This window comes from Lissotriton helveticus, chromosome 4_1, assembly GCF_964261635.1.
Source record: "Lissotriton helveticus chromosome 4_1, aLisHel1.1, whole genome shotgun sequence".
NCBI classification, from domain to species: domain Eukaryota; kingdom Metazoa; phylum Chordata; class Amphibia; order Caudata; family Salamandridae; genus Lissotriton; species Lissotriton helveticus.
In genome coordinates this window covers 1,573,754,657-1,573,767,050 of record NC_136063.1, presented here as the reverse complement: position 1 = coordinate 1,573,767,050, position 12,394 = coordinate 1,573,754,657, and the positions used below count along the sequence as shown (strand labels likewise).

The window sequence follows — 12,394 nt, the reverse complement described above, 5'->3', positions numbered from 1 at the left end:
AGAAAAGAAAATGTACGTTCTTCAGATAAAATAAGAAACGGCTAACAAAATATTTGAAAGTTTCTAATAATTTCACATGAAAGTGTCTGATGAGGGAATGCTAGCATACTTTGTGTGAAACCTATTTCTAAATGTGTTGCTATTTATGTTCATAATGTTTACGTTTTTGCACACTTTTATTAGATTATGCCTGTTGCACTGAATTCTTTTATTGTGTGTGCTTTTAGAATTCTCTGTCCATAAGAAATAATCTATTGAAAAATAAAATAAAGGATCAAGCACATTTTACCATATAATTTAGGGGTGGAAGCTAATTTATATTTTCAGACAGAATAGCACTAACCTGTATGTATAGTCTTATTTATTTGAGATAAATGCGCCTGTTTAATACAATCTGTACCAAATGCATCAAGCTTCAAGTCACATTACAGACAAAATACAAACAAGATATAACCATGAATTAAAAAACATACAACCCTAAAACAGACACACGAAACAAAGGAAGAATGTTTCCCGCTGCTCATAGTACTCCTACCAACCTGAAGATTACTATGAAAAATATAATTTGTTAAGTAGAGCGGCGCATGGTGAGGTGAAATACTGACAAATGATCCAAAAGACGTTATGAATAGTAGGCCTTTAAAAATATGCATAACATATAAAAGCTGATATTGAAATGTGTTGTAGGCTGATCATGGAAAGTTGAATATCTGTCGCACAGGGAGAAGAAAAGTATACAAGATCTTAACGGGAAATACAACACATCAATCAGAGCAACAATAATACAACCATATAAACATACTTATTAGTCACCTAAAGAGAGCAATTTCTTTTGGAACACAACAGTTCAAACAACCCTCCACCTGACCACAAAAACCTACTCACTAAATGAAATCTCACTGCAGCTTATTCAAATATTAATTCAATACATACACAAATATAAATACCAATGGGAAAAAAATAAACCTTCACACTCCTGTAAGGTGGAAAGTACAAATGCTTTAAAAAGTCACATTTATTTAAAGTGCACGACAGGGCAGTTGCAGTACAGTAGCACTAAATCCTCCTTATGAAGGAAAAGAGGTACAAAAGACTACCATGCACTCGACACAAAGCTACTTCAGCTCGTAGTTAATGCCATAAATTATAGGATGTTTTAGAAATAAAGAAACAGAGAAAATAGAGAAAGAGAAAACCAAAGAAAATAAATCCAGGGAAAGAGAGGAAAACTGCTGAGATCAAACCCCTATAAGGGCTCCCGCTTCCTGTCCCACACAAAGATAAAACCAAAATGCATGTTTTGTATATGTGCCCCAGTGTTCATTTGTATCAAGAAATATAGACGGGTAATACCACTTGATCATATAGTGTGGATATCCCCTTAGGTCACAGACTTTGATATCAAGTTCTTAAGCAATGAATGTGATCTATGTCTGATTTTTGCAATAATTATGTTTGATTGGTGTGGTATCTGATGCACCACGACAAAAAGTTTTTTCTTTGTACTATTTATTTTATTTTCTAGGAAGAATAAAGATTTTATTGCCAGGTTAATGTATATAATAATACATTATTTTGTGAACTCAAAATCGGCCTGTTTCATAAATGTTGTGATGTCACTTACTCTTTTAGCATACCCGGGTTACTCGTGAAATTCAGGAGTGAACAAGAAGTATTACAAGAGTAAGTAACAAAAACATATTTGATAATCGAGCTCTGTAATTTCTAAACAGAAAGAATCCATTCACTTCAAGCTTACAGAATTATTAGTAACAGCCTATAGAGAGAGTAATGCGATGGGCAGTTTCATGATTAAATTGTCAGTTGATCTTAAGGTGTGGTCTTGAAAACCTAATCGTTCTAACGACCTTAATAAGAATCTGCCAGGCAACAGATTTGATTTTTTTTTTACTTGTTTCTATTTCTTTAATTTCTATAGTACGTTTTCTGTCAAAACGTCTACGGAATACATGTTCTTTTATTATTCAGTTCCACTGCTTTAACTAGGTGACGTTGGCAAATGACACTTCACTCTAAATTCTAGTGAGTTCTACTGTCCAGGAAGAACAGTGTCTACAGTAAACAAGCTGCTGGCGGAATAAATTAAGATGGGTGGGAGTTTCTCTTCTATATGTGAAAGTCGTCCCTTCTTTTGAAGAATTGGGTATATGTGTACCATGACTTAGTGAGGACTCTGGTCGATCCTTCTAAGGTGGTTAGCAGGTCGGTGATGAGTATGAAGCCGTGTGACGTTAGTAATATGCGATGAGCCAGGATGTCTATATGGCCATTGGGGTGTTTTATGTATGGGTTATGGGTGAGGTGGAGCAACACTGCATGAAATGACAACAGCGCAGTAAGGAGGCTTGGAATTGGATGAGTTCTTTCTCTTTCTGAACCTGAAGGAAATGTTCAAGCCTAATAGGTGGATCGGAACAATAAGAGTGTGTTGGATGGATTAGAAGTTCTTGTGGGAACTCATCTTGTGAGGGGTGCTTAGACAGATTAAAAGAGTAGGAAGGAGAGTGTTTGAGTAAGAATTATTATGCTCTAAGAACTGGGTTTGTGAATAGTGAAGGCAAAATCATCAGTGCTCTGAAAAGACATGTAGTAGTGGATGAAGAAGGGGAGGTTAAATTGACAGAGGATTATGTTGTGTCACTCCAGTTTAAGGCTCATGGGGATTGTGATGCTGACAGAACATCTCTGTGTGAGGTGGAGAGGTGGGCGAGCCACTGAAAGCTCAAGCCTGCTTGAGCCAGATGCCTGGCTCTGGCTCAGCTTTAGGTCCACTTGGACTCTCGTGCCCAAAACGAGCCAGCAGGCCCGGACTGGCGGTTGCGGGCACCGGGCAATCCCTCGGTGTGCCGCAAGGGTGGGGGCCGGTTTTGGGACCTGGGGGCCGTTTTTTGTTACAGGGCCGTTTTTGCAGCATAGCTGCAAAATCGTCCCCTGTCACAAAATCGGCCGAAAACCGGCCCCAGGAAAGAGCTCGGTCGCACCCCAAGGGGGCCGGCTGAGCACTTTGCCAGGGCCGGTTTTGGTTCTCAGTCCGGCCCTGCGAGCCAGGCCTTATTGTGGCATCTGCCTGCCTTGCCCTCTCTAACTTAATGCTCCAAGAACGAAAGTTACCCTTAAATACTACCCTTTTATGTAAAACAAGGGAGGGAAATAGGCACCCATCCAGTGGCTGAATGGCACAATGTCATATCAGAAAACCTAAGAATTTTCCTGCCTTTCCCACACCTGAACAAACTGTGTGATCGAAGGCAAATATTCTACTGTGTTTCTTTTTTTTCGATTATTGCATCTGAGAGCACCTTGAAATGTTTGAGTTCAGAGTGTGTGCTATGCAAACACCTTTCTTACAACTGTTTTAAATAAGCTATTGTGTTGTGCAATGTAAGACTCAAGGCTACATTCAGGGTGCCCATGACTAATGCATTGCGGGGGCTGGTGAACATGAATATTTTTAAGTTTATATTTAGAAACTGTCATTATTAACAAATGCCTCTCAATGCAGTGATGTAATCTGATGTACTAGGATGAAACACTTCTGCATGTAAAAGAAATGCACTTTAAAAAAAATAATTTGAAGTGTATTTATCATATTTTTATTTGCACAGTTTACGTGCCATATATCTTCAGGGCTCAGCTCGAGCATGGGTTCTTAGAGCCCGGCCAGTCCCTTGGCTCAGCTCCGCAGATCATGGACAATCTCCTATTTTGTGATTGAATGAGGCAAATATTTTTGGGTGACCCTGATTATTGCTGATATCACAGCATGTGTCTCAGCAGCGTGGTCACTTAATGCCAGAGTGCGCAGAGAAGAAGTTAACACCACAAAGGTCTCATGGTTAAGTGTAAGCAAAGCTACAGGCCTATAACGGAGCATTTAACAGAAAGCAATAAATACTTTATTGGCATTTTTTAAATTCTCAAATGTTTGGCTGGTAAAATGCACGTTTTCGTGGGCATGCTTTAATGATCAAACAAAATAACCATGGGGTTTTAAGTTCAAACTTTAGGGCTGAAAGGTGTAACTAATTGACTAGAGACACAATTAACATAATACTTTGTGTTTATTGAGGGGCAATAAAATGTTACACATAGCTTTTAAAACACCCTTTACAATCACCTCAAAGAGGAGTGGGGATTTTCAAATTCCAGCGCCCAGAGTTTATCTTTTTGGCATATGTTTAATTTTTTAAGAAAAATCCCCATGAAATGCGTTTACCAAGTTAGTATTTTGAAACAATAAAGAGAAATAAAACAAGTGCTAAAATTTCAATAGTCTGAAGAAAAGAAATTGTATCGAAGCCCATTCCTGGCTGAAGAAAAGAAATTGTATGAAAGACTGTGTTGTAGCTTCCCATTCCTTGGATACTAACAGAAACTGCAAGGCATCCACCCAAAACAACGCCTGACTACAGTCTTTCAATCACTCCACTGGAAACCTATAGCTAGAAGGACACAATGTTCAAGGCACTCTGTATTGTCCAAAGAGCCACCCAAGGAAAAGGGACCACAATACCTACAAGTCAAATTCAAGCAATAGAAAAAAACAGCTCACTGCACTCCAGGCTTGCATCAATTATCATCATACCATCTATCCATAAGTAATCCATATGAGAGACTGCATTCTAAGTATAAGCCGTAAAGCTCTTGAACTCACTGACAGAATTTGAATCATTCAGGAGCATATACAGGTCAGAAGACAGTTGAAAACATGTCTACTTCCAAGATAACTAGATTAACCCCACATCCATTGGATATAACCTGCAAAAACAAGCACACCTTCAAGTTCAATCTTCTGCTTACAGCCCACAGTAAGAACCACTCCAACCAGCAAACTACTTTCTATAAGCAGGGAATCTAAGATGGGCTGACCTTTGGTTTGTCAGGGTATTATGTGCCTACGACAATTAATATATAACATTTCTGAACCACGTTAATACTAACACCATCAAACTCAGAGGCCGGCTGCCAACTTAAACGTACCCTTTTTATGCTCAAATAAGACAAATCTGCTGTGGCGCTTGTCTGTTACCAATACTAAACCAAGCAAAAAAACAGCATTCACCAAATGAGGAGGCATAGAACAACTGCAGAGATTTGTCACATACTGCTGGTTAATCTGAGGATTTATTCTAGTCCATCACTGCAGGTCCCAAGTAACTCAGCGCTATGACTGCTTCTTTACATGCCACAATCACACTCAGATATGGGATGATAGTAACAAGACCCATCCGAGCACACCTCTTTACTTCTTTCTCTCTCCAGGCATGGCAACTCATGACTAAAACTACAAACAACATTTCAGGTTAACAAGCCAGTGCAGTAACCAACAAAGTAGACTATGATCATAAGAAATGCCAAAGGGACCTGCTGAGATCATCAATACTGCCAGGTTACTGAAAACCATTAACTGTGTGTGTGTGTGTGTGTCACAACTCACCACAATGCTAGGTGCTGCAATCCATAACATGATAATCACACCTTGGTGGTCATCAAGCACGACATGGAAAGACTTCCAACATAGGGCCACAAAGTTAAGTCAACAACCTCCTAGCCACACTCCCTATATGGCGTAGCTTGCTACCCAAGCAGGCAAGGGCTTCCATGCCCCATGTAGGGATAGTAAGCGCTATAAACATGATGCAACACAATACAATACACTTGCACTGACAAACAAGAAAGTAGATGTGTTGGGATGTGGTTGACATTGGAGAGAGGGAAGACAATGCCATATAAGTAGTCTGCACCTTTTAATCACGCCTATTTGAAAATAATATGAGAAAATATAGGAGATGTTATATTTCCATGAGTTTAAGGAGTTAAGGAGAATAAAATATGAAAGCCATTTTTCTGTTTTTGTAACTGATGATTGTTACAGGGCAGATATTCTATTGCTCTTTCTATTTTTCTACGGTGGTGTTCAAGGTTGTTCTCGGTATATAAGCAGATCCTGAGAGCTTACAATTCTCATAATTTAATTTTTTTGTGTGGAAGATCTTTTTGATTTGGCAGTTTCTTTTCTTTTTCTCTACTATTAGTATAGATTCAAAGCAGTTGTGGTGTCAGTCCTCTTCTTCTATTCAACATGAAAGCAGATTCCTACAGGACCACTGTGTTTCAGCACAGCCCCTGAAATGTCTAAACTGCTGTACTTCATATCTCTGCTGAATGTTATTAGGGCATCTGCATATTAAAGATCAAGTTCTAGTGAAAGATAAATTTTATTACTGAAAAAAACGAATAACTGATTCAATAATTGATCCATGGGGATTCTCCTTTTTTGTCATTTACATGTAACCAATTGTATTTTATGTTCTTCTATGATGATGCCTCAATAGGTATCAGAGGAAATGCACTGCCATAAACACGGGAGAAGGTGATGAAGATGAAGACAGCTGTCCACTGCACGATGGAAGGCTTGGGAAGGGCAATCAAACAAGTACGTTTCACCATGAGCATGAACACGGATACATCCTCTAAGGAAGAATAACATGCGTGGAGGAAAGCCATTTGAAAGAAAAAAGGTGGATAACATGTTTATGAAGAGATCTTGTCATCCTGTTCCTTAGACTGTCCCTGTTATACATTTAGAGCTTCTGTTGGAAAAAAACTTGAACGTGCCCTCGTGCGTGCCCGACCTGTGCAACTGTGGCAGCCATATAGTGCTGGGCTCCTTTACCATTATATTAGATTACTATCATATTGTATTATTAGTTATGTCTTCACACACACACAGGCTAATCTCAGTCCTACTTGAGTTTCGGAAATTGTATAGTATTCAGAGTGATCTTGAGTCACAAAAGTCCAGATAAAATGTGTACATCTATACATAGAGATCTATTGATAGCTTTTGCACGATTTACCCAATGTGAGTATTTGCAAATCCCCCAAGAACTCAAACAACAAATATAAACATGTTATTGATAGGTGTACTGCGATGATGTGCGCTCTCACATTTGAATTTTTCTCCATCTGTAAGACATTTTTCTATGTGAAAACGAGCCTACACCAGTACCTGAGAAAAATGCAGGATGTTGTGTGTAAATTCCATACCATTCCTGTACAGTTACTCAAAACCTATCACTCTTAGCCCTTTGCCTTGGCACATCCATCTTGCAGGCCCTACAGGACAGCTAATGACTGTGACAATACTCCATACTGTCCTATTTTCAGTATAAAAAGAGCCATCTCAGGCTTCAGCTGAATTCAAGTGTAGGGATCCAGTAAGTTGGTTAAGATTCTCAAATGATAATTTAAAGACGACAAGAAATCTAATGTTTGTACTTACTTTAAAAACAACCACGGCCATTCAACAACACTAATAACTTAACGCAAAACCATAACCAATGTCACATTTCAACTCTTTTTGTGATTTTTTAAAGCAAATCAAACATTACACAACATTAGATTATTCTTTAATATTTGCAACGATTCACAATATTAAAGCAATCGTTTCTTGGAAATAAGCATTTAATTTGGCGGGGAGAATCAGACGCATGACTTCAGCAAGCTCAAAATAAGATGTATGTGGAACCCAGTATCTGGGACCCTGTATTACAGTGTTCGAGTTATGTGAGACAAGAACAAAGCAGCATTGGCAAAGCTTATTAATATAATAAATATAATTTGAAATGGAATTATGCAAATCTAACTATTATTTAAATAAAAAACACCCCAAACATGGCGATCTGTGCATTCTTAAAGGCAATGCATTAACCAATTCAGCAAAGAGGGACTACAGGTGCAGATCACACAACATGTTTGATTAGCAATATTTCTTTGCTTGGGAATAAATTAAGGTAGGGCTTGCTTGCTCAAACACATTTTACCATGATGTTATGATAAACGGATTCTGGAGGTGGTAATGTGTGACAAGAATGGCTGTGCATATGTTGTGTGGCATTTTGCTGTTGTGATGATGTGTTCTGTAGTAGTTTTTGCTAGTGATGTTATTGCATTGTATTGTGTTTATGGAGTTATATCTTGTTTTTCCTTTTTTGTGTTGTGCCCGGCTATGTTTTAATTATGTTTCTATATTGAGTGGAGTGGTGTGGCTCACTGGTTAGAGGCGGCAGACCCGGAAGCAGAGAACGGCCCGGGACCAGGGTTCAATTCCTGGCGCGGCAGGGTCGCGGACCAGGGTCAGCGGACTCGACAATTCTCGCCTCGGTGCCTACTCTAACCATGGATCACACTTGGCAACTCTGGGCATTAAGCTTGCCTCATCTCTACAACGGCCCCCCACAGATGCCGGGGATGCCTGGTTTCACCTTGGAGATACCCAGAAGGGACCATCTCACAGGGAAAGCCAGGACGGGTTCCCCAGCGGTCTCCAGCGCCGGGACGCTTACGGGCAGCTGTGCGCTTTACAAGTCCAACACATTTACATTTACATTGATTTGTGGATGTTATTGTGTTAAGTTTTTATGTTTGCTTTGGATGTCAATAAATGCTCCATTTCCAGCAAAAATAACACATTGCTTTCAGGTTCCCATGACAAGCAACCATTTGCCACTAACTATGGTAGTTAAATAGCACTACTCTAGCTCTTCAACTAGTTAAGACACCAGTAAGCCCAAAAGTGTGGAAGAGGTTGTGTCTTAACTTAGCACCCCTAGTGCTCGCTTTATGTGATATGGCCCTGTATGACCACCAATGGGAAAATCAAAGTGCCAGGTACAGAACAAAAGTCCCCCCCAAAAAAAGAAAATGTTGCAACTGTGCAGCATCGGAGATACTGAAACAGAAAGACAAGTAGACAAGGCCAGACTGGCCACATCAGGCATTGGGAGATTGTTTCCCCAGGAGCTGGAAGAGTGGAGGCCCGTCTTTGTTACTGGAGGCTGGTTTTGTTACTGGGGACCAATTGTGTAGCAGTGCAGCAACTTGAAAAGCACCCGCTGCAGTGTTCCTTGACTATCTAGCAGTTTTCAAGCAACAATACCAGTGTCAAGATAACTCTGGTGACTAATGTACCTGCGGGAGTGAGGTCAGGTAATGTAGCGTATATGGTTAAAAGGCCTGCTGCAAAGAACATGTACCATGCATGTCACAGAACAGTATTTTATTTGCATAGCTTAGTGGGTTAGTGTTTTTGTCACAGAGATCCCTATGTTACTGTGTAGTTCATAAGTTACAATTGTAATCTTGCACAGTGAGCTATGAACTGCCGTTAAAGAACTGCATGCTAACTGCATGGCACTGGTTAGCAATTTATGATTGCTCCCAGTCTTGCAATATCCTAATGTTGCTAAAAGGCGGGGCGTTTGGGTAGAAATAAGATCTTATTAGAAAAGCCTACCCTAACCACCTTGTTACAATCTGAATTATTCTGAGTTTACTTCTCCACCACAAAGCACTCTTAAAAAATGCCTACCAGTATGGCTGACATGTGGACACTAACCCTTGTAGTCCCCTTTTAGTTATGCAACATTTCACTGATTTACACTTGTATGATTTATTGTCTCTGAATGTGCGTGTACCATGTAAAGTGCTCCGACACCCTACACTGGCATGAGAGGCACTATAAAACAAATGAAATAACATGTGAGAGAGCGGCTATGGAGAGATATGAGGCAATGTTGGAGGGTGATAGTGAGGGAATCACTGAAGAACCCCAAAAAAGATTTTTGGATCCTGGTGCTTTGTAAGGTCATTCTTTGCTATGCTTTAAAAGCTAATACAAATGAATATATAATGACAAATGTGTTGTAGAACGGACCATTTCCCCCTTTGTAGTGGCCAGGCCAGTTTGCGGCACACACTATGCACCTGTATGGGAGTAGGCCTGACACTGGGCTGGACTGGGAACCCAAAGCAGCCCTGTCAATTTTCTCAGATCAACCCATGGGGAAGCACTGCCTTGCCCCTGGAGGCTGGAAACACTTACTTGCTGCTTTGTTACTGGGAGCCAATAGTGCAGCGCCGCTGCAAAACCATCCCCCAGGACCAACCTTCCGCCTCAAAAGCCCCCTCACCCTTCCCCCCTCCCGGGGAAACTCCTGATGCCCGTCCGGATGACCGGTATGGCCACTTCGACAACATCTGCCTGGGCTGCTTTGGGCTCCCAGTCGTGCCCTGTAAAGGAGACTTCGCCCAAATAACAGACTTGAAACGGTATTATTTCGTCTAACCGCAGATTCGCACTGCATGCCTGACTTGCCATGCCTAATAAAGTTCTTTTGTACCGCTCTGGAACCCCCCCTCGTTTCGCATCACACAGAGGCAATGCGTTCGAACAGAAGAAACTTCCTCCAACCCATTTCCGCTACAAAAAGACGTTTGCTGTTTAACTCACTACAAACCCGGGTCCCATAAAAGTCTCCGCCAACTGGGAAACAAAGTCTGGCTTGCATTTCGACAAGCACAAACCGTTACTTTTCCCTCTCTTTCTCTTCTGGAGCGGTCGATGATAATTGTGCCTGCTAGAAACTTTGATCTGAGCCCTGATGAGTGAGCTGTTCCCACTCCCCCCTCCGCCCCCCTTGACTGCCTGCCAGCTAATGAAGGCAGGACATTAGCCTTTATCCTTGCCACTTTCCTCAGGAAAATAAGTACGCTCTAATCAACTGTCCTCACTAATCAGTCATCTGGCCAATGACCTTTTGCCTTCCATTTTTACAAGTTGGTGAATAATGTGGAAGCACAGACTGGACCCCCTTTGTGAGGGTTTTAAACCAGCATCTGGAGCTGGAGACAGAGGGGTTAAAAGGCATGGCTGCACCGCCACCAGGTGATAAATCTGCAATCAAAAGGCGCAACGCCAGACACCTCAAGATGTACTTCATTACCGCGCCACCAAATTGCTTTGTTTTAAGTAGAAACAGCCTTTCCCTTCTGAAAATTAAGCAACCCACGCCTCCTAAGGCTCTTTTTTTTCTTGCAGACAAATCTATTCCACATCTGTGTTCGAATGACCCTTAATTTCGCTTTTTTTATTATTAGCAAACGAGACTTTAACAATTGGTTTTTGGCTTTCTTGGTCGCAATAAATAAAATGGAACTCTAAAATGTACTTCCACCAAATTTTGTTAGTGTCCATAAAAATATAATGTTTTTCACAACCTGTTTTTCCGTCCTTGTTTCGCAGGCACCAAGTTTTAATTTTTGCTTTCCTGGCTAGGACAGAGAACAGACGTATTTGTAAAACTTGGGCAGGTTAAAACTAAATCTGGTGCAGCTCTTTACTTTCTTTTTATTTCATTGGCTCAAAAGGTGGAATGCAAATTGTCTTGACTAACATCATTCAGACAGGAACAAAAAGCACTGCCCCTTTCCCCTACCATCTTAAGTAGTAACACAGTTGATTAATCCTGATAATGAAACACCTTTTAAAAGCAGGAAATTGAAATGATAGATGTGATAGCTCTAATATCCTCAAAATGTTATAGCGGAAACATGCTGTCACTTGTAATAAGTACTCACGGTAATGAGGTTCCATGTATCCATTCCTTGGGTCCATAGCAAACAACGCACCACGGTAGGGTAAGGTGTGCTCATGGATGTGCGATATGGACGCATGAATCTCCTTCTTTATCGAGGCCCTCTCCTCACTCGACGTAGAAGGTTCTTCGCTGACCTTGCTGAGGCCCGGCCCTCCCTGTGGTTGCATTGTGATGGCGTTCCGCCTCTCCCGGTGATAGGGCTGACCAGGACTTTCATCTTCTGTAAAGAAAAAATAGAAAAGTAATGTAGATGTTCACAGGGAATTGCAGAGATCATAGCTCTGTGCCGCATTTACAATGCTATGGGTACTTGATATCGCGCACAACCCGCTTCCGAAGGAGTATCTCGGCGCAATGTTGAATATAATTGTATTTATTTCTGTTCATACTGGTTATAGATGAACTGTTGGGTGAACTGTAAAAAAACTTTCAGACTAAGGGGCTGTCCAGCATAATATTATCAGCTATTTATTGCTGCACGTGGTTGCTGCACCATTAATCTCACAGAGAGTAACAGCAGGCAATGGTCTGCAGATGACTTGGCTCTCTTAAGAAGAACCGAGGCTCCGGAAAGCCCACATCAACTGCTAGGCCTGGAAGTCACTTATGGAATATCTAGACAACCCACTAATGCATCACAAGCATGGAAAGATCATTATTCCTCTACTTCCGAAATGCAGTAATTTGAAAGGGGGTGTTATTTCATTTACAATGACAACATTGATGCAATTTTCCAGCTAGCACAGGGAAGGGTGTGGCAAGATGAGGCAGCATTCAAAGAGTATAGAAAGAAATTGAATAATTAGTAATTAAATGTATTCAAAGGTACGCATCGCATCCACTGTGTTGCACATAGTTGTGTGTCACTTCATGCCACCACAATATACATACTAAGAAACATCATCTGTGGCAACACCATGTCAAACTGGAGT

The 12,394-nt window shown here is 40.8% G+C and overlaps 1 protein-coding gene across 1 annotated transcript in view; it reads right to left on the bottom strand.

Annotated features, from left to right (window-relative positions):
- The window catches only part of GLI3 (GLI family zinc finger 3), a 408,823-nt gene that overhangs the window by 237,288 nt on the left and 159,141 nt on the right, over nucleotides 1-12,394 (bottom strand). Inside the window, exon 3 of the mRNA XM_078688198.1 lies at nucleotides 11,443-11,682. Within this exon, the coding sequence (XP_078544324.1) occupies nucleotides 11,443-11,682 (240 nt within the window). The remainder of the gene's footprint in view (nucleotides 1-11,442; nucleotides 11,683-12,394) is intronic.